General features: G+C 42.6%; 1 protein-coding gene and 1 long non-coding RNA gene across 6 annotated transcripts in view; both read left to right on the forward strand.

Annotated features, from left to right (window-relative positions):
• The first annotated feature begins 9,661 nt into the window (after positions 1-9,661).
• The window catches only part of GMDS (GDP-mannose 4,6-dehydratase), a 405,091-nt gene continuing 392,398 nt past the window's right edge, over positions 9,662-22,354 (forward strand). Inside the window, exon 1 of one of the 4 annotated variants that reach the window (XM_068198267.1) lies at positions 9,662-9,961. In XM_068198267.1, the coding sequence (XP_068054368.1) occupies positions 9,848-9,961 (114 nt within the window). In that variant the 5' untranslated portion in view covers positions 9,662-9,847. Of the gene's footprint in view, positions 9,962-10,746; positions 10,885-10,999; positions 11,908-22,048; positions 22,068-22,354 lie in introns of those variants that run through there. The other 3 variants (XM_068198258.1, XM_068198276.1, XM_068198290.1) reach the window with 3 other exon arrangements.
• Positions 14,250-17,244, forward strand: LOC137478414 (uncharacterized). 2 transcript variants are annotated; one of them, XR_011001552.1, is made up of 2 exons: positions 14,250-16,668; positions 17,070-17,244. It is a non-coding gene; the product is annotated as an uncharacterized lncRNA (long non-coding RNA). The 2 variants fall into 2 exon arrangements; XR_011001555.1 differs by having other exon boundaries at positions 14,250-16,568.

Consider the following 22,354-nt stretch of genomic DNA (forward strand, 5'->3'; position numbering starts at 1 on the left):
AAAAGTGGTGACCACCTCAATTACACTCAGGGAGGTTGTGGGTGTAGCAGTGAATTCTACAAAACAAAAAATGTTTTGGAAGGAGTATTGTCATTAGCAGATCTGGTCTCTTGAGCACAGAGAAGCCAGAAATGAGAGTATCAGAAATGTCACTGCTAATCTGCTCTATAAAAACAAAACAAAACAACAAAATAAAACAAAACATAAGCAAATCACCAAACCAAACAACATACCCATTTCTTAGGGCAAAAGCCTTGAGAGTATGAGCTGGTTAAAACTAGCCACTGAGGTTGAAAACATGTTTGGGTGGTGGTTTTTTTTTGGTTTGTTTTTTTTTTTTTTTTTTTTCCCTTGAACTGTGTCTTTCATCAGTGCCTGGCTATCTTTTACAATGCAATATGGATCTGTCATTCTGAGAGGTGGGGAATTCACTTTTTTTGGTGCTGTGGCAAATGTTTTTGTCTGTATTGTAAAGGCGCTGCCCTACCCAGCTGGTCCCTGAGGCCAGCTCAGATCTGGTGCCCTTGCTTGGAACCTTGGAACCCTACTGGGGAAGGAATCAGGTGAGAAAAAGCTGAGGAAGTAGGGATCTGGTCCCCTCAGCTTAGGAGGTCTGTTCAAGCCAAGGCACTCACCCATGATCTCTGTGCCTGGCCATGTGCCTCACTGATTTGGACACTGGCTCTGGCTTGCAGACTAGATATTCTGGCTTGTCCTTGGCTTTGCCTCATTGCTATAGACTTGCCTGGTGAACTAGACTTGACTAACCCTGGTTACTACCACAGGATGTGCTCCGCTCTTTGTTTCTGGTTGCTGTAGTACTGCATCCCTTGTCAGTGAAATTGCTGCCCAGCCAACCTGGATATAGCCCTTGCCTCCCAGCCTCACCCGTGCTACTCCCTCAGACTTGTCACAAGTCTTTGTTCAGTTATCAAATTTATGGCTGAAAAAACAGCATGGTGTCAAGCAACAGGGAAGTAATGACCTGTGTGAGACAAGAGTAATCTATGGGACACAGTCTCCCACACTCTAATTGCAGCTCTGCTACCTGCGTAATCCTGAGAAGTCCACTAAGAGCAGGAGAGCACAATACACCTTTGGCTGCTGTAGGATTAGCTAGTGCCATTTATGAAAGCCTGCCTGGCACTTGAGGATTTGTGGAAATTCAGTGGGATTCTTTGGTATTGACCCTGTGGAGGTCAAGATCCCACTCCTATCAAAATACTGTAAGGCTGAAGGCATCCTTGAAGCATCAAGTAGAATGTCACTTATCCAGGCCAAGGGCAACTGTTGCAGGTCATTCCTGATAAATATTCATCTAGTCTGTTATCAGGGAACTAAATTGCGAGCCTGTCATGAGCTGCCTATACGATCTATTCCAGTGGAGCAAATTCTTGAACTTAAAATTCTACTATATTTTGCCCTATCCATAAAGAGGACAGAAAATAGATTACTCCCTAAGTTTCTGTAGCAGCTTCTTAATGCATTTGAAGACTGTCTTGGTCCTTCCTTCCTGGACAGTATCATTCACTCCTATGCTAAAAGACTCCACTTTTTTCCCAAACTTTGCTTTCAAATTTTTTAGAATTTGGTAATTTTTATGGCTGTCCTCTATCTTCTGAACATCCTGCAACAAACACAGTGCAGGATGTGCACTATTTGAGACCCTAACACCAAATCATGCATCAGTATTACTTCACCTACTTATAGATTATACTTGTATCTGTACTGTGTTTTCTCATTTCAGTAACAATTTGCTTTTGTTGGCTCCATTAAAAGTCCTGTACTTATTTCTACATCAAGGCTCCTTATCCTGTGGTTTTTAAACTGATTAGTTCCACAACCCCCTCACCAAAATGCACTATTTTGAATTAGTCCCTGTAGAATTAATATTTTTCCCACAGACCATTTTATTGGAGATAATTTTTTTTTCTAATCTAACTTATTTACATTCCCACTTAGCCTCACAGAAATCCCTCTATTCCATCTTCTAGACTGTTAAAGAAAACACCACCTTGCAATGATCCATTCCTTTGCTATGGATATTAACTGTCAGTCACATTTCAGCAAAAAGACATTAAATAATCTGTCTTTCAATGTCATTTGCTCATAATTACTCTTCCATTGAGTAGTTCATTAACTCTGTTTTTTCCTATTATTAATGCACTGGCAGAAGGATTTCACAAGCAATAGTTGCCAGGACTATCATCTCGCTGGCCTATCTGATGTTGCTCTTGTGTGCTGTTGAAAATAATCTTTAGTACTCTGATACAGTTTCTACTTCCTATATAATTTCCTCCCATGTTAGTGATCAAAGGGATATAACTAAGTTGGCCACTTACTCTGCTTCCTGACCATTGCCTGCACCTGGAAAGTTTGCAGTTGCACCTTTAATATAATTTCTTTCATGGTACATGATTTCTTTTTAAATTCCCTTTTTTACCTTAGATCAGCCTTCCAGGAAATGTTACCTAACGACTCTCTGGATAACTGAAATCTGTCCTCCTGAAATCCTGTTGACTTTTACTGTAGTGTTGCCTCTTTCTAGTCCCAAGGAAATGTGAATTCTGTCATTTTCCCATCACTGGCACCCACATTCCTCTTTGACCAGCTCCAGCACGCTCTGTTTGTTGGTTCACAGCCAGCATAGTTTGTGACAAATCAAAAGAAGTGCTACCAGGGTCTGACTCTGTCAGCACCTAGCAAACAGTTAATGCATTCTAATGGGGTAATAAAGAAGTAATTTTGCATATAATTCTTCTGGGTTTGGCCACAACTAATCACAGAACAATTTGTCCCAGGCACACAAGGCTGTGGGATAGCTTTTACCCACTTGAAATACACATGTTAAAACAACAGCATTAATTCTTACCTTACACTTAGCCACAAATAAAATGCAAAAGGATACATAGAAAAGTGTGAATAACATATATCGAGCCAAATACATATGCTATTACAAAACAACACAGTTCCAGAAAAGCAGAGTCCTCTCTGGTCTGTATCTTGTGTCTCTTACATTCTACTCATGTGTTCTATGAGTTGGGAGACAATTTGGAAAAGCAACCACAGGTATTTTGACCCACCTTCCAAAAAAATAATCCAGATTACAGGACAGTGATTTCTTTTCATTTTCCTGCTAAAAATTTTTATAACTCACTTCTTTTTTTGCTCTCTGCTATAGCCCTGAGCTCAGTGACAAGGAACAGATGCTGACTTCCCACCCCATTTCAGTTAATTCATTGAATAGCTAACATTTGCTTAATGGGAATTCTCTTAACAGACACCATACCACTCTGTGAGTGCATTGTTTTTTTCCCAAGGTGGTCTTTTTTTATAGTGTGAGAAATACAGGGTTGTCGTTTTCTTTTGTGATTAGAAGTCTTTTGGACAAGATTAATGTAAGGATTTGGGTGTATATTAGACTATATTTACGGAAGGCCAAGAAAATAAAGAATTTATGTAAGAAAGAACAGAATGTACTGTATTCTGATGTCTTTCCAGAGCAGCAATCCCTGATGTCCTCATTCACATTAGTAAGTGGAATAAAGAATTCCAATGGGAGTACAAACTCCGCATTGTTGAAACTTACTCCCCATAAAGAAAATGTCTGTAATAAAAAGATGAATCTTGGTACACATCAGGGCACTGGATAGAGATACATGGATTTGTCTGTGTATGAGTTGTGGCATTTGGGAAAAACCTGGCCTTCCAGTAGCTGCTTTTTTCTCTTTCTTTGGGCAGACTTTCAAGGCTTATCTTATAACTTTTTATTCCTTCTCTGATGCCCTCTTCCGGAAAAAAAGAAACCAAATCCAACAAATAAGATTTTAATCAGTCACATTTTTATATTGATGTTTCTCATTCTCATCAGGCCCAGTGATTTCTGGTGGTTTTTCAAACATATCAATTAAATGTTGACAGCATTCATTCCGTACGGTGTATTTTCATATCACTGCTATCCTGCTGGAAGCACTGCATGTGAAGACCATCATAGGGAGTTGGATATTTGGGATTCGGCTTCTCTCCTTGTGAGCTTCTCTAAAATATGCAAACTTGCTTGTCAGGTATAGCAAAATTATACGTTTATACTTTTCTGAATTTCAATCACTACACTTCTCAAAGAGCTGCCAACATCTCCTGTAAAGGTCTCATGACTCCTAGTACATAATGAAATAATCATATTGGGCAAAGTGTTTCTAATCAGTCATGCACAGAGAATTCTCCTTTTCCTTCCAGTTACAAACCTGTTTCTTCTCTCAGGTGTTTTAACTCCAGTGGCTGCAGTCCAGTTAGCATCAGTTCACAAAGCTGCGAGGGACAATTGCATATGCTAACACATCGCTGGGCCTGATGCTTTTTGTATTCATGGCTCTTTACTCCCTGCTGGGAATGAAAAGGGACATTTATTTGGTGTTTCTTACAGAAACAATGTTCATAATTAGGTACCTCCAGTGCTGGCTGAGATACAAAGGAACATTTGTTAATTATTTCCGTGTGCTTGAGGAACACATTGCACCAAGGGCTGACTTGCTTGGGGACCACAAGCAGAGAGGTACTAGACTGTCACTGCCATTCTTCTTTTAAACAAAACAGTATTTCTTTTAGAGTCAGAGCTTGGCTTGGATCCCTGGCTGCTCTATCCGAGCCCCAAAGGTATCCACAGCCCTGGCTGTCTCTGCCTGCCAACAGGTTCCTCCACCCCTGCTCATGGCCCAGAATCCCATATCATCAGCCTCTGCCTAGGGATGTTGCAGAGGGCCAGGCTCCAGCTAACCATAGCCCTGCCCATGTGCCTGAAGCTACCAAACATAGCCCACCATGCTGCCTGAAGCTCTGCCAGCATCCCCATTTCTTCACGCCCGTGCTGTTCCTCCACCAAGCACAGGAGGGCCTGAGACTTGCATGCCTGATCATGGTGCTGTTCCAGAGTCTCCCACACACAAACTTTTAGGATGGATAAAACAGTGGCACCAAGCTCAGCCTGGATGCTGCTCTTCCATCTGTTTTACTGCAGGGTAGCACAGTTTCTTGGTAGTGTTGGAGACTGATGTGAGAGAGAAACATGGCACTGGAACTGGCTCTGCCTTTGAAACACCAGGCTGTGCAGAGTGCTGTAAAAATCACATCATGACAGCACCAACAGGAATTGGGTCTCTGCTCTTCAAAGGATGAATCTTTGCGCAGAATTTAGCAAGTCTGACCACTTACCCACCCCTTCAAAAGTAAGCAGGTGAGCCTTTGTGAAGAGGAAAAGGAGGCTGTTAGTACTTTGTGGGCTGGGCACAGGCCACAAATGCTGAACACAAAGAGCTCCAGCTGGGAGTCAGTACTGCCAGGAATTTTCTCCCCTCTGTACTGCAGAGTTGAAGCACTGATGACTCAACTTCATCTTCCACTGAGAAGGCCCTCTTGGAAAGAAATTCAGCCTTTTAGGAAGTGCAAGACTTGTCAGATACTAAAGAACCACCTAAGAAGCAAGTGGTTCCCAAGTGCTGCTTATCCCCAGGCCCTGGCCTTGAGGTTCACTTTCCAGAACCATACTTGAAACCTACTATTTCTGCTCCACCTGCTAAGTCACCATGTCAGAGCATTGAAGCTGTGGATCACTCCACGTGCCCTCAAATCTTAAAGAAAACAGTTAGAAAAACAATTAGGAGACTCTCCCTCCATTCATCCTCTTGTCTCTGTCCATTCTTCACTTCTATTTATTTCCTCATGAGATCTGGCGCTCTTTCCCCTCATGCCAACATCTGCACTTTCTTTCATATTGTGATGGATCTCCCCGGGACTCACCCCTCTTTCCTTTTACACATGCTTTCCACAGCTCCCTAGCTCTGTGAAGTCAATGAATACAACTATTTGATGCCATTACTGTAAAACAACAAAGCAGAAAAAGAAGCTATTTCTACTGTACTTTATCCTGGGCCTACCTTGCTTGCCTGCCTGTATAAACCAAAAGCTCCTCAGAAAGGACAGTGCACTTGGATGAGCTACTCATCCTCCATTGGCTCCTTTTCTGCACTCCCCAACCAGCCCTGGTGGGGTTGTGAACAACCCCTAGATGCCACCATGGACTTCACAGCTGGAGACGGGATCCAAAGTATTTGGTAGCCGCAGATAAGCAAAGTAAAATGTGTTGGAGTCAGCATTCTTCTGTGATCCATAGACACTTATTTAATGGAGTTCACAGCACCATAATGCACAAGTTGCTTAAACTACTGGATGAGGATCATTCAGGAGAACCCCAGAAAAAACAAAAATAGTCAGTTTTCCCCTTTGCTGCATTGAATGATGCAGAGAAAGAGGGCTCCACCCAGTCCAATGACAACTTCTAACTCCTGCTCAGAATAGGATGCAGTGGTATTGTGTCAACTTTTACCACAGCTCTAGCATGAGTGATGCTACTATTGTAATAAAATTAGGGATACCTTTGTCCTACAGTGAATAAAGCCAGCATTTTAAATCAGCTATTTCTACTTCTGAAGAAAGGCTACTTATTTCCTGCAATAACTTACAACTGATTCACAAGACACCTTAAATCACACATAGTTACCTTTCCAAATTTCAAAGGCAATGTGGTCACATTCCCATTTAACTATTGAGATCATCAGGACTGCAATATATGTGGTACTCAAGTGCAATAAGATTTCAGGGTTGAGATGTTCCCTTTTCACTTTTCTTTAGCATTTAAGGTGCTATTTTTTGCAATCTAATACACTTCAGTCCTTTTCTACTCCTACCCCTTTCTTCTTTACTCTCAATAGCATTTATTTTCTCTCCAGTTTTCTCTCTCTGCTTCTTCTTTGTTCATTTTACATTATTTCCTGATTTAACCAACTCAACTTCAATTAGCTGTGCTCTCCACCCTTCCTTCCCTGAGATACCTGTTTTTATCCACCAGTACCAAGTGAATTTCTTCACATCTGTCCTATCTCTTTCCCCCCAGTTCTTGGAGTGGCAGCTTTAAAGGTAATGCTGCACATCCTGTTCTTTGTGTCTCCTGAGTCTTTGTCAGACCATTTACTCACTGGGCATAAAACTTTCACTGGACACCCATGTTCACACAAGCATCTCCTCTTCCAGGGATCCAAGGGGGCTGGAGGTGCAGATGTGCATCAGTCTGCTGTCTCCTCTTTCCGTGGGGCCTTGCCAGTTTTAGAAGCCAGAGCTCGGTGCACACAGACATGTGAGAAAGTGATTACAGGGTGGGCAGACAAAGCTCTAAGTAAGGTAGCACATGCCATGGTACAGGTGCTGGAGGCAGCAAGGAGACATCAGTGCAGCCTAGCACTCAAAGTGAATATTAATCCTGGAGTCCCTGGAGGCTGCAGGTCCAGTTTGCAGCTGCAGTCTGACATAAATTGCTGTCAACACCAGAGCAACTTAGGTAAAATCTGGTACCTGGGCCACAACTGAGCCTTCAGTCTCTTCTGTAAATGTACTTTGGGAGACTTTGGTGACAGAACAGTCTTTGTGCATTAAACCTGGAATGTGCCTGTGCATGCCAGGGGCAGACCTAGCAGGATTATCGTAGCTGGCTAACTGTGTCTGTAACTACTACTGCCAGACTTATAAATGGGACAGAAATTTAAACAAGTTAAAGGGGGCTTTTTTGGTTTTTATTCTTTTCTTTTTTTTTTTTTTTCTTTTTAGCTTCAGTCAGCTGGAACATGAACTGAGCTACACCCTGTCTGCTTTCACTTGCCTGTTTCTAGTATTACTATTGACCAAAAATACAAGTATGAACCCTGGTAAAGTGTTCTCAGCTAAGCCTGGCTGGGATGCTCCCCTTACAGAAGTGAAACAGATTGCAGACTCTTCTGTTCTGAATCACTTGGGAGTTCAGCCATGGAGCAGGAAGGAGACCTACTGCTCTGAATAGGGGAAGAGCAGGAGGTTCTTGTCACCTGAGAGTAAAACCAAAGGTAAAGATCATCAGTCAAGTGATGCACTTGATTAATCAGGCAATTTATGAAAGGTGTGAACGAGCTTCCCTCCTCAGTGGAGTGTTTTTGGGAGAAATAGTCAAGGAAAATGCTGAATCTGAAAAGCAATTCTTGTGGGACACTGGATAATTGGGGTAGGAAAAATACTGTTTGGAGAAAGTAACCAAAAAAGGGCTCTTAACTGCACATGTAGGCCCCAGGGATGGGGGCTCCTCTATCACAACTTCAGGACTTACACTGTCAGCCTGACTCACCAGTTTTTTGAGCAATACAAGAAAGAAAGCAAGCTAATAAATGGACTGCCAAGGAAAGCGAGAAATGACAAGCTTGTCTGGCCCCATAAAGGACAAATTTTAAGGCCATAGCTCATGCACTGTTCCATGCAGCTCAGACAACAGGAGAGTGAGCAATGTATGTAAATAAGTAAAGAAAGGAAACTTGCTCCTAACTCCCTCTAATCTCAAATCAAATAAAGGTTTGTGCCTCATTTCTGGTATATGGAATCCTGAAACTCTCAGAACTTTATATCCTTTTATTTTCTTGTGTCATTTTAAAATGGAGAGGGTGGAGCTCATGTGAGGTGCTCCTCCTCTCTGAATCTGAGACTGAACATCCATAAAACAAGCACTTAGTGGGATTAAGTCATTTTGCACAAATAGTAGCCGATGTTGCCAACTTGATAAAACTTCATGTGCTTGTCCAGAAAAGGCTTCAGAAACAGGAGGCAGACATGGTACAACTGGGATGACATCCTGCAACTAAGTAACCGTGATGTAATACAACGCCATGGCATCGCAGACTGCGAGGCTGCAAGAAGGGAATTTAAACCGAGAAAGTGGGGAGCGGCACGCAAGAAGGTGTTCACAATTTGAGAGTACAGTTCCATTTGAAGAGCAGCATGCTCCTAGACTCAGGTTTTGGTTGTGTGGGTTTTTTTTTTTGTTTTTTGTTTTTTTTTTTTTTTTAATATATTACAGGTTTTCGATGTTATTGAAAAATTTTTGATCATGTAGCACAATAATAGAAGAAGTAACAGTACGACGGTCATCGCATATGCAGAGGCTCCATCATCCAAGCATGCATTGAGGGAACGGATGTGAAATCCTACATGGAATAACAGCAAATCATGGGCAGGCACCTTCTTCCTTGTACATACAGCGACCTGCTTGCTGCCTCGGTAAAAGCCGTGCTGGCCCAGTGCCTCATCAGAAGACGAAACACTTGTTGTAAATCCCTTTTTCCAGAAGCCTTTGGTCCGTTTATAACCAAGTGTTTCCAGAGTGGGAACGCTCGGGACCTCCAGCGCGGTCCCCGCGGCGGTACCTCGGTGACTCCTCCGCGCCGCGGGAGGCGCTGTGCGCCCGGCCCCGCTCGCCTCACGTAGTACCGCCGGCGCATCCTCCGGCCCGACACGCGGTCAGGAAGTCGGGCAGCCTCGCTCCCCCTCCTCCTCTTCTTCTTCCTCCTCCTCTTCTTCCCCCTTCTCGTCCGGCCACGCCCCACGCCGCCCGCTCTCCGCCAATCACCGCGCCACTTTTCGCTTCCGGCGCATCTCCCGCCCCTTTAGGGAAGCGCCGGGGCCCCTGATTGGCTGCGGGGTCGGGCCGCACGGCGGGAGCGGTGCCGAGCGCGGGGCGCGCTCCCGGCTGCGCGGCGGGAGCGCGCCTGCGGGGGGCTGCACCTGCGGCCGCCGCGGGGCGGGGCGGGGCGGGGCGGGAGCGCGGGCGGGCGGCGAGCGCGGAAATGCCGCGGCGGCGGCGGCCGGGGCAGCGCAGGTAACCCCGGGTGCCGGCAGGCATCCTCCCCTCCGTGCCCGCCCCCAGCGCCGCGAGCCTCGCCCCGGCGGCCGCGCCTCCGCTCCGGGGTACCTCCGCACCTGGGACGCGCCCGCTGCCGGGAGGATGGCACGGCCCGCGGCGGAGGAGGCGTGTGGCTGCGCCGCCGCCGCGCCGGGAGACGACGGCGAGGAGATGAACGGCAGGAAGGTGGCTCTGATCACCGGCATCACCGGGCAGGTAACGGCGGGGGCTCCCCTCGTTCACGTGCCCTCCCGGCGGCGGAGGGAGAGGAAGAGGCGATGGGAAGGACCCGCCCCGAGGCGCCCGCTGGCAGTCGTGACTGGGGCCGGGCGTGGGAGAGGGGCAGCGGAGGGCTCTGCGTGGGTCTGCCCGGCGCCTTCGCTCCCGGGCCCCGGGGCACATCCCCGCGGGTCCGTTCCCAGCCCCGTGCCCGCTTCCCTTCCCCGTTGGTGCCGCCAGCTCCACGCTGGGCTGGAGCTCCCTCTGACAGCCCTGGCTGGGTTAGAGTCGGATAGAGCGCCTCGTGGGTAGGGCTTGTCTGCCCCGGGGTCTGTAGTGTTCTTCAGCTGGTATGAACAGGATGGGGTGCAATGCTTTTTATGTCTCGTGTCTGGACTGTCTTATCGTAGTCTGTACCAGGAATTCCTGAGAAATCAGCTAAACCTGTGCAGGGGTGAGGTGTGAAGTGAGCGTCGCTGGGAAAGGAGCCGCACCTAGCAAAGAGAGTACAAGGAGCCAGTGTTGGGACTCTTCATCCTGACGGTCTGCAGTGGGGAAGGTACCGGTGCAGATGTGAGGCAGCCAGCGTTGGTTGCAACCTGATCAGGCTTGTCACTCAGAAGGGGTGCTAGTCACTTTTCACCATGACACTCTGGGCAGCCATGCATTTACAGTCAGCACCTGCTTCAACTGAAACCTGAATGGATGACAAAAGTGTTTCCCCAGAGCACCTGTTTTGTATTCGTGTGCGTTCATTGCAGTCTCCAATTTTTTTGGCTGTATTGCTCATAGGGATAATGATGCTCTCAGAGTCCTGGTGCTTTAAGCAGAAGGTGCAGGAGAAAGATGGCATGGAAAGAGAAAGAAATCACAATTTCCCTTGGAGCAACTTGTGCATGATGAAAAAAGATATGATGGTGGTGAGTTTTAACCTGGTGAGGTGTGCAAGAGGGTTGATATGTGTAATCTGTGGCTTGTGCTGCTGCGCTTCCAGGAGGCAGCTGGGATAGTTGGTTGGACTGTTTGTGCACACAGAGATCTGCATTGCTCTGTCTTTGCTGGAAAGTGGGTGCTAAATGGAAAGTAGTCCTGGACATGCTTACTCATATTTCAGGAACATCTTATTTGCAATGTAGATACCTCCCACTACCTGGAAAAATTTGATCTCCTTGCACATTGCTTATCTCTGGGAAGATGTTGGTACTGAATGACTTCTGCTTAGAGGGTGTATCTCCTGTGATTGGTATAACTTGTTAAGTAAGTAATGCGTAGTAGCCATTAAGGCTCATTTTAAAATCCCAGTGGAACAGCATTTTTTCTTTATGGCTTGCATTTAGTCAGTGACAGCTTCATACATGGAAGGCCTTCTTCCCCTTCAACTGTGACTTGTCCTTGTATGTTTGCTGATCCACTGTGAGATGCTGGTGTGGATTGTTGAGAAGTCCATGAGCACTGTGAAAAAGTACGTGTCAAAACAAAGATGTTGCTCTTTTAGTCTGAGACAGTCAATGCTCTCTCTCTTTCTATTTTATAGTGGAAGAACCAATGGGTTCTTTGTGAGGGAGTAAATCCAGAGACTAGCTTTTCATCTGCTATCTGAGAGAACTTGCACTGTGCTTTGAACATTCACCTGCTGCTTGTGTTTTGCCTCCTTATGCTTGGTCTTGTGTGTTCTTGCCACACTTCTTGGTCCACGCTCTTCTCATGGGTTAGCAGCTGCCTGCCAATAGCAGGCTGGGGAGAGCCCTCCAAGGGGCTGTCTGACATAGAGATGTAAGTATGTCTGAGAAGAAGAAAAACTAGTGATCTCTGTGTACTAACACTTTTGCTTGATGTTTATTTCTAGCAAGAGCACAGTCAGAGCTTTCCCAAGGACTCCTTTGGTGCTGTGTGAAAAGTCTTCCAGGTTGTTGGCAGAAGTGCATTTCTCTTCATCAAAGATAGTAAGTTAGAGACCTGTAGCTACAACACCATGATGCTTTCAAGTACTGTGTTCGCCATATTACTTTGTCTGTTTTCAAAGTAGCTTTTCCTTCTTAGCTTAACTTTTGACAGGCATATTATTTATCATTGGAACATGTGGAGATCCAGAGCTAGGAAAGGCCTTTGTTGGGGTCCTGTATTTCTCCATAATTTTGAGCTCTGCTGCCAGGATTCCTGGTCCATCTATTTTCTTAGATGAATTTTAAAGAAAGTCATGTACTATTTGTTCCTTAGCCCTCTTTGAAGAGGCTCACCCAGAAATGGGGGACTTGGATTTTGTTTCCTGTGTGAGAAAGGGAGACTTGCATCTCCCTGTCCCTGAAGAAACAGTACAATATGTTTGTGAATTTAGTTACCATGTGTAAAATGTACAAATATGCTGAAGTAGAAGCTAGAGCTCAGGCTTTGTCTCTCCCAGGCAATTATTTTAACAACTGTGTAAAGAGTATTGGTTGTTTCAAATTCTCCCTTTAACTGGTGCATTTTCATGGTGGGAGATAAAGGCTTGGATCCCTTCAGACTGAAGGTGATATAGGACAGAATTGGATGGTAAACTCCCCGTGTTTAAACTGTGCCCTTTCTGCTACAGCAAAAAGCGAGCTGGCACAGTTGTATTGTATAAGGAACCTGCTTTTGTTTGTGTGTGGCCACTGTACTCTGAGAGTGTTTGCTGAAGTAATGCCCTGTAGGGCCTGGCACATAAGGATAGGTAACAGGTAAGTATTGAGCTGCATGTGGACCATGACAGTTTTGGGCAATTGTGGAGTAGGGCTTTTGTTGTTAGAGTACTCTTGGGCCAAGTGAGGTGCTGCTTAAACTGTAACAGCCCTTCCTGAGTTGAGATGATGCCAAGTGTGCTTAATCATAGTGTTGGAATCAGACAACTCATTATTTTTCAGAACTTCTGTGTAACCATGAACATGTGGATTGTTCATCTTTTCCACTGACAAAAGTTGGGGGTTTCTTTCTAGGATGGAGAAAGAGTTTAGCTCAGATAGTTATACTTTGATAATAGAGCAACTGACTGACGATGCAGCTTTTAACTGAAACATAAAATAGAGATATGGCACAACTGAAACTTCTGATTAAGGGACTTTAATGGGGTTCATGAGATTTTACAGCATGCCAGAGAAAGATGGGCTGTCTGCACAAGTTCTTCTGTTTAGTGAGAGACTAGAGGCACATGCCATTTGCCAGCTTAACTTCACCCATTAATGAAATCAGTTCTGGTGACTTGCTTTTCTTCTAGATAGAAGATGTTTAGAGGACAGGTATCTGCAAGGGTGAATGTGTTACTGATAAGGTGAGTTTGACCTCTGGCCAAATAACAGGAGGAGTTTGCTGTATGCATGGTGAAGCCACAAAGGAGAGCAAATTTCATAATTCTGTGATCAGGACTTAAATGGCATTCTGGCTCCAAGGGCTGTACCTTAGTTTCTGGTAAATCAAAGCAGATGTATCAACCTCTACAAATTCTGCATTTGCCCTTGGAGTTATGGTGAAATCAGTACCATTCTAGCACTTGCATTGCTGATAAGAGACTCTAAGCATGTAGGCAGTGGTGTTATATACTCCTTTTGCGGTATTGAGATTTCTCTTATCTTTCTCACACCACAGCAGTGGGACGAACCACATTTCACTGTTTTGCTAAAATGACTTCCACAGTGAGGCAGTTGCCGTGGTTAGATGGATGAAACATTTCTGAAGTGTCATGTAGGTATTGGTCCGCTGGTAGACTACTTGTGAGTAATGCATAGCACATTTTTCTTCATTTAAAGAGAAGCATTTTAAACTAAACAGGCCTCTTGTATGTGTTTCAGTGAAAATACTTTTTAAAAAAATCTCAAAGAGCTTGACTATGACTACTTTAGGAGTGTTTTCACAATGCAAAATAAATGTGCTGGACTTTTCAAAGCTTGGTAACTTGAAGAGCTACTCTGTAAAAATTGGAGTTTTTAATCAAATACTAGTATTATTAACAACGTAATTCTAGTTATGCAAACATGGTGTGTTGCTTATACCAGGAAGCTACTAAAGCAGTACACTTTTAAAGCATTGTCTTCTAGACCTTGTGACTAAATATCTGTTAAAATTGCACCTAAATATCTATTCAAAATGTCTGATTGCACTGAAGCCATTCTGATTGTCTTTCTTATACTGATACTTGTATAAGTATTTAGATATTTGACTTCTTGGAAAAGTGCCAAGAAATAATCTGTGTGAGCCTAACTACGAGGTTATATGTTGATGTTTCTACTTTTTCCTACTTGGCCCCTGGATTATGAGCAGTAAATAATAGGAGAGACAGTAAGGTAGACCAAGATAGTTCAGCAGGCACTTCAAAGCTCAGTTTTGTATGAAGCAATGCATTAGAGCTCAGTGTCAGTATATGCCTTGAGGCTATTGCAAACGGTAGATGAAGGGAGCAGTTGTGTCTCTGCCTTGTGAGAGTTCTTCCAGCACCAATACTAGCCCCAGCCTCTGCTCCTTTGCCTGCAGTTCTGTCAAATACAGCTTCCATTTGGCAAAACTTAAGGCAGCAACCTCAGAACTTTCAAGCAAGCCTGAAAAGAGCTTTAAAGCGTTGGGTCTGCCTCTGTCTTTCGTATCGAAAATTCAGTTGCTTACAGCCTTTGCGATTCGTCTAACACACCGAACCCTTATACATGTGTACTGCAAGTTTCACGCCACAGTTACAGTTCACAGTTGGAGAAAGGTTAACTGTATCAAGAGGGGGGAAAAAAGATACTGAGAAAAGAAGATTTGCAGTTGTAAATTGAGGTCAAGTTGTTTGTTTTTTTGTTTTTTTTTTTTTAAATTGGCTGTTGAGATGAAACTGAGCAAGACAGACTCAGTGGGGCAAAGTACAGTAATAACAGAACATGAGTCATTGCTTAGTATTAAAAAAAAAACCAAAACCCTGAAATGAATAGCTGGTATGGAGTCATATACTACAAAACTCTTTGATATTCTGTGGTTAAAATAAAATACATGTTACTTGGAGAAGAGCTGTATAGAAAACAGTTAAACAATGTTTATGAAAGCTTCTTGCAGTATTGTGATCAAATGGTGAGGTGGGAATCTGTGTCACTGGAGAATGTGTGTATACCTGAAAAACACAGGTAGAGAAACATTATATCCTGATCCAGAGACAGGATGTTGGTTTGCCAGGAAAAGGATAAAATCGGAAGGATGGGTTTTTCACATTGAAATAGGAGGATAATCTTTGCTGAAACTGGCTAAAGGTAAATATTAGCATTGCTGCCTTTTCATTGAAACAAATAGTCTTAGTTTCTGAGTAAAGCTAAATATTAGTATTGCTGCCTGTTCATTTAAACAAATATTGTCTTGTTTGAAGCCAAGTACTCTATTTCAGTTTCTGTCTCTAAGTAGCCAAGAGTTGTCTTGAGTGAGGATTTCATGTGCATTGTACATCCTTATCATAGTTTGAGGATGCAGAGATGTAGGAACACTGAATTTGGCCACAAACTTAAATGCAAGAAGCTTCTTTTAAACTTGGGAGGTTATGTGCTGTTTTGGGGTGGTTTTTATTGGATTTGTTTGTTTTAAATGATGAGGGTATCTAGCACAGAAGAAACTGCCTATAGAAATTGAGTGTCTGTCCCTGGAGGTACCCAAACCAAATTGGACATGGCCCTAAGCAGCCTGCATTTGTTTACCCTGTCTTCAGCAGGGATCTTGAACTGCACAGAAGTCCTTTCAATATAAGGTTGTATGATATTACGACCACTCCACAGGATTGGAAGTGGAATCACCTACAGTTTGTGACAAGATGGCATAAGGGGCTTTTTGAAAATAATTTGCAGCAAATGAATAGTGGCTCTGGCATGAAACTAAGCTTTCCTAAAATATAATTCCAGGTATTTTCCCTTTACAGGATGTAAATGAAAAGTGCTGCTGTTGATTGTCACCCAGAACTCTTGAGAAAAAGGTATTTTACTGAGTGAAGTAGTATAACAAATACTGAAGTGGAAGACTAGAATATTTCCTGAAAACAGAGACCCTGTTTATACAAAGATGCCTGATTTTTGATTGCCTTGACTCCCTTTTGGAAAAAGGAGGGATACTAGATAGACTATTTCAAATTCTGCATTAATAGCCATCTATAAATACATGGTTCAATGCTTTACTCTTTCATATGGTTTATTCTCTACACCAGTATGTGAAGATTGACAGGGCTTTTGTATTCTTCTAGGACTGGGAGTCCAGGACTTTGGTTGTTCTCTGTGCCTGCCTGGGGTAGCCCATCTATATTCCATTGCCTTTCAGAATAATGCAGTTAGTGATGGCATTTGAGCATAAGTTACCTAGAAGATATTCACAATAAAAAGTGTTACTGATACAGGATTAGTCCATGTGTGCCTTGATGTATTAATTTCCTTTTTTTCCTTCCACCTTTGTGCAGCTTTGCTCAGTGTTTGTGATTGCCAGTGAAGTCTGTTCTTTAGTTGTATACTGGAGGAGGAAGTTCTGGTAGCCTGGCTCAGCTAGCAGGCTTTCAATCTGAGGACCAGTGCAGGCAGTCTGATTCCTTGTGTTTGAACATGATGTATGCAGGATGTGGATTGAAAAACATTGAGAACACCAAGTGAATCATAAGGTACTGTATGCTGTGATGTGTACCTACTGTGAATGTAGATAAAATACTGAAAGTGTTCCAGGAAAAAGAAAATGCTGAAGTTCATGTTAATGGTGCTGAGGTATGAAACAGATCTACACATGGTGACCAACTAGGGTTTGACTTCCTCCAGGCAACATTTCTCATGACATCTGATGCTGTGGTTAGGGGGCTATTTGCCACTACTGCCTGGACTGACAGTCCAGGAGAACAGAATACCCCACTGCCAGCAGCATGCCGCTTGTTTAATCTTTAATTGTTTTGGAATTTTTAAATTTAATTAAGACTGGTGACTGCTGGCATAGACAGAACCTGGAGTTCTTTGTTTCCTAAAGTTTTAAAGAGCTAAAGCCTCCTTTTCTCTATGTGCCCACAGCCAATCCAGTCTGAAAAGAGAACTCTTGTAAAAATCTTTTCCATGTGACTTGATCTTCTACCACTAAATTTTGGTCTTTTTTTTCCCCCTCTGATTGTCTCTTTCAGATCCTTTTGTCTGTTGAGCTTTCTGCACAAGGGAGTCGGTTTCTTAGGAAATAGATAGCTATGCAGAAGGGCAAGGAAAAACGGAGTACTTGAACCTGCTGATGGCCTATGTGAGAAACACATCAAAAGCTACCACTGTGATCCCTATAAATAATAAATAAAAGGTTGAATAAAAGACTTGTCAGTGCAGTTGTGATACTGGTGTTCATCCTAATGGTGCTTCCTGTTGCTCGAGACAAAACACCTTGTCTTTGAGGAGTACCAAGGCTGGGTTTCTTTGCACTTGCCTATGCTTTCATTCTGTCTGGGAGGCAGGAAGTACTTTCTTTCTCGTGGCAATTCTTAGCAACTTTATCCCAATTTCTTCAGACTTCTGGGTCTGGAGTAGAGTCCTGATTAAGTGACTGTTCTTACAAGCTTGTCAGCTCAGTTTCTCCTACACTGTTGCAGCACAACTCAGGCTTAGTTTGGAAAGAACAACTTGAAGCACTGGGTGGATGACAGCACAAGAGCAAGGTGGCAGCATGGTCTATGTCCAGCTTCCTCTTTCACAGGTGTATGTTCTCTCTTGGTCTAAATCTCTTCTTGCTACTTTGGTTGCTTTTTAGCCAAGTGAGCAAAATAAAAAGATTTTCTTTCTCTTTAGTATTTTTGTCACCTCCTGCCTCTTTCATATGAATCCACTGATTGTTTGTTCAGAACCTCAGGTAAAGAATTCCTTTGGGTTGTATGTATGTGATCTGGAGGATGCAGTTATGTCCAAATCTTTCAGTTAAGCAAAACCATAGAAGGTGAGGTGAAAAAGTGGAATTCTCTTCAGTTTCCTGTTTCTATTACTGGAAGCCCTTCTGGCTTGTTCCTTGTAAGGGTGTTCACAGGCTCTACAACCTAAATCCACAATGAAGCTTCTGTAAAGGCTGCCAAACAAATTGATTTGAACTGGCTTATCTTTTTGTCACCTATGTTTTCACCTGTATTAAGCAACTGAACTTCCTCATATGCAACTTGAATGTTGTAACAATTTTAATTTAGTCACAAATACATGCAAATCAGTATACCCAAGGCAGGCTTCCTTTTTCAGAAGTATTTCTTATTAAAGTCTCATTCTTTTTTTTTTTCTTTTTTTTTTTTTTTAAGTGGGAAATAGATTTTTTTCCTTGTAACTCAGTGTCATTTGACAGTAAGCAAAGTAAGTGTAAAAATACATGCATAGACTTTGATATGGTTGCAGTTAGTTCAGTGAAGGACGTTAGATACTGTGTATCCTGAGGTAACTCCATTTTGATGAATAATGGTACATTTGCACTGTGCAGTCAAAGTTACTTGTGATATTGTCAACTACTTCACTACAATGCTCAGCTAAGCCCACTGGTCCAACAGGTATGTCAGCTGCAAAGAGGTGCTTGGCTTGGATGTGGAATGCCATAGATCTTGGCCTTTTGCAAAGAGTATCCAAGTAGATGAACCAGCTTGTGCTGCATTTGCCAGGCTTGAATACCTTTGAAATAATGGGGAAAATTATGCTTGTTCTAGAAAAATCTGGCTAACTGCTAAGTGTAGCAAGATATAGTAAAATTTTAGGAAATGTTTCTGCAGGGCTTTGCTTCAGCTGTCATTTGACCATTTGACCAATTTACTGCTGCTTGGAAATTTTTCTCAAAGGAGAATTCCTACAGCCTATGTTGTGAATTCTAATGCAGAAGGAAAAGATGATACCATTTTAAGTGTCTAGGTGAGTGCTTTTGCTGTAATGAGAAGATGCCTTGTTTCTGCTGCATGTGACACCTGCACAGCTGTTAAAGAGGTGTCTCTTGGCTCTTGATTGTGCCTCAGGTAAATGGTAACTGTTCCTGTGTATTCAGAGGCAGTCTGAGGTAAGAAGTCACCATACTGCAAAGGAAGCCTTAAACCACCCAACCCCCAATTTAGAAAACAATAGACAGTTTTTCTTTTTTTGTATCCTAGGATGTCTGAAGCTGTGCCAGAAGTACCTTGAAGACATTTACCTCTTTATGAATGGAAATAAGCCTTTCCCAAGGTGTATAGACTGGTATATATGTCTTGCAGAAAATAAAACCCAAAGTCAAGAAGGAAATACTTCTGACTGCTCCTATACGTACTTTTCTTTACCCCCTTTTTTTCCTAAGTTTTATGCTTCCGGTTTGATATGCTGCAATCCCTTCTGACTGTTACTCTAAGTCTTACTGTAAACTTCTGCTGGTGCTATTCTGGAACTGGGTAGCAATATCTGACTGTTTAGGTTGCTATTCATCAAATTACAGGCATGCTGTCAGGAGTGTGGTTATTTTGTTTTGGTCTTTTTTTCCCCTAGCATTTGCTTGGTCCATGAAGAATCTCTTCAGATGCATTAGCAATGTATGCCTTCATCAGTGATGCTGGTGATGACCCATAGCTTCCTCTTAATTGAGACTTCTCTGTTGAAAGGATAAGAAACAGACACCATATCTTTGGCTGTTGATTGTTGTCCTTGCTTTCTTTAGCACTGATATCCTCTCTAAGAGCATAAACAGTACTGTGGAGCATGTTTGGCTTTGAAAGCCAAAATTTCTGGGTATGCTGTCTGGATTTCATACAACTAAATAATTGTGGTTTTGATGTCAGTGTAATTCTTTCCATGATTACACAGTAATAGTCTGTCAATGTATTCCTGCCAAAATTTAGCATGCTGTTTGCCTCTGAAGTTAAATACTATTAAAATACTACAAGATAAACAGTACAAAAGGGATACAGAACTCTTCAAGCCTGCATGCAAAATACTGTACTCTTCCATCTTTTAGGTCTCTTTGAGGTCTCTCTGCTCCATGGGCATGCTTGAAAAGGTGCAGCTGAGAACCTTCTTTGTGGTGCTGATTTGACTGCTACTGGTCAAGCATTGCTCTGCTGAAGCCCAAGCCTGGTCTGTGTGAGCAAACCTTTACAGCCTCTTGGCTACAAAGTGGTTTTGTTCCCCTCGGTGTTTGTAATGACACTGGAAGCTGTTCCAGAATCTTGCTGGTCTTTGAAAAAGCAGTAGGGACTCTGTGGTTGTAGATCTTCATGCTCAGTAAAATATGTAAATTTTTTTTGAAGGCAAAATAAAGTTGGAGAATTGTTCTGGTATGTGAAGGCAAGGAAGTTACAAAGTCTAAGAGTTAAACTTTGCTTTATGCCCCTGCTAGTCCATTTTAGGAAAATAGCTGTACTTTAGGATCAGCTGATCTGAGTACAGCTGATCCGAGATTGAAAAGTTGTGACTGTGTTTTTGCTTTGCGTGTTTAATTTCTTGTGGTCACCTGATACACATAAAATGTTTCTATGTTCTTATTGCAGCACTTTATAGTTGAATATATAATGTAACTGTTTAAGTCCTTTTTCTGCATTTTTCAGTGAGAAGAGAATTTTTTACTAATCTGAGAGATTTTCTTTATTCAAGAATAAAATAAGAATGTTAGGACTGACTGTGTCTCCAAAATTACACTTGCTGTATTTTCATTCGTATTATCATTGTGTTTTCACACTCTATTTATGCAGGATCACAGCTGAATCATGTTATAGGAGCCATCTTGGTAGAAATGCATTATTATGCTGCTATTTTTGATTTGTGAAGTCTGGCTAGAATTTCAAATAATTTCATTGCCTATAGCTGTACTTTTTTAAACATTAGGAGAGATCAGATTGTTCTTAAAATTTGAGAGTAACTCATGGGGAAATACTGATTGCTAATTCATTTTAGAGTGCAATTCAGCTTTGTCACATGCAAACTCTTAGTTTTCATCATATTCAAGGATCTCACATCTGTCTGCTGTCTTGATCAGTTAAAGACAGGTGCAACACAGACTTGGCAAATTGAAAGCAAATTCAAGACTACAGAAATTCCCTAATGATGCCATGGTTTTGATTTTGAAAAATTGAGAGAACTGCAAAATGATGGTTTAAGTTATTTTTAGAAGACATGAAGGTGTGTAAAGCAGGAAATAAGAGTGTGCACATGTATTTGAAATACATTAACTGATGGGGAAGGTGTGTAACAGGTACCCGCAGTGGTGGAAGAGAGCTTACTCTTGATACTTGTTATGTGGGCTGAGTTTCTCAGAATTACTTGGTGTGACTTCAAAATGTGACAGTGAACTTCCACTAATTAGTCGAATCCAATTAATTTCCTTTATACAAGCAGGTGTTGCTGGTGATGAATTCTGTCATCTTAGCTGGGAACCTACTTGCTTAACTGTTTCAACACCTAAACAGGTTGTCTAGGTAGCTGTTTCAGTGAGTGAGAGCCCAGGCTTGTTTAAGCAAATGCAGGTGCCTACTTAGGCTTATAGCCAATACGATTCACAGCACCTGGCTTCCCTCTCTGCTCTGCTGAGTGTGAAGGGTGCTTAGGGTGGCTAGCTGATGGGACTTACGCTTTTATTGTCCTGAGTAGCACCTCATCTTGCAATGAGGAAGCATTTATTTTACACAAAGCACTTTACAGGATAAACAAAGAGGATAGAATTTGGTTACTGGAATTGTTTCTTCTAGTAAAAAAAACATATTGCTCTGTAAATGTGTTTATATGCAACTGAAGATATGGAGTCTGAGTACTTTTACAGGTACTGTAAGGTTGCTACTTTGGAGTTAATCTGAAGAGGAACAGTGCTTCCAAATCCTTGCTTGCCTCCTGAGCATCATCTGCACAGCCTCTCTGTTTCTGATCCTCTTTGTGTTTTGAGTAATTGACCAGTGTGTTTCATTTTTCAGTTTGCCTGATTTCAGTAATGTCTTATGTTGCTTTCATGTGTGTACTGTGACTTTGACGTTAAACCAAGTTTCCAGGCAGAAATTGAGTGGTTTTGCTTCCAAAAAGTTTTGGAGAGTTGGTTATTGGTATTTGGGTGTGTGACTGTCCATCTTCCCCTTGTAAAACCTCCCTGAACTTACTTACAAATGTTGGCAGCTGCTGCATGGTCTTTGTGTGTTGAAAGGCAGGATGGGGCCAGTTCATAGCCCTGGATGGTAAGAAAATTGAAAGAGTGATCAAAAGCCAATGAAGAGCGATTCTTTTGAGGGAAGTAAAAGCCCACATTCCTAGTAAGGGTCTGTGATCTTGTGAGCCATTCAGTAAATTGAGTGAAATGTCCCCAGTTTCATCCAGATCAGTTCTTGACATTTCAGTGCCAGTGGCTTTGAAGATTTTTTTTTTCAATTGCTTTCGCTAAGAAATAATTTGAACTTATGAGAGGAGCATTTGCTAATTATTTGACTTTGTGTGTGTGTGCGTGTTCAGCTTTCTCTCTCATATG

The sequence above is a fragment of the Anomalospiza imberbis genome, chromosome 1 (assembly GCF_031753505.1).
Source record: "Anomalospiza imberbis isolate Cuckoo-Finch-1a 21T00152 chromosome 1, ASM3175350v1, whole genome shotgun sequence".
In the NCBI taxonomy this organism is placed as follows: domain Eukaryota; kingdom Metazoa; phylum Chordata; class Aves; order Passeriformes; family Viduidae; genus Anomalospiza; species Anomalospiza imberbis.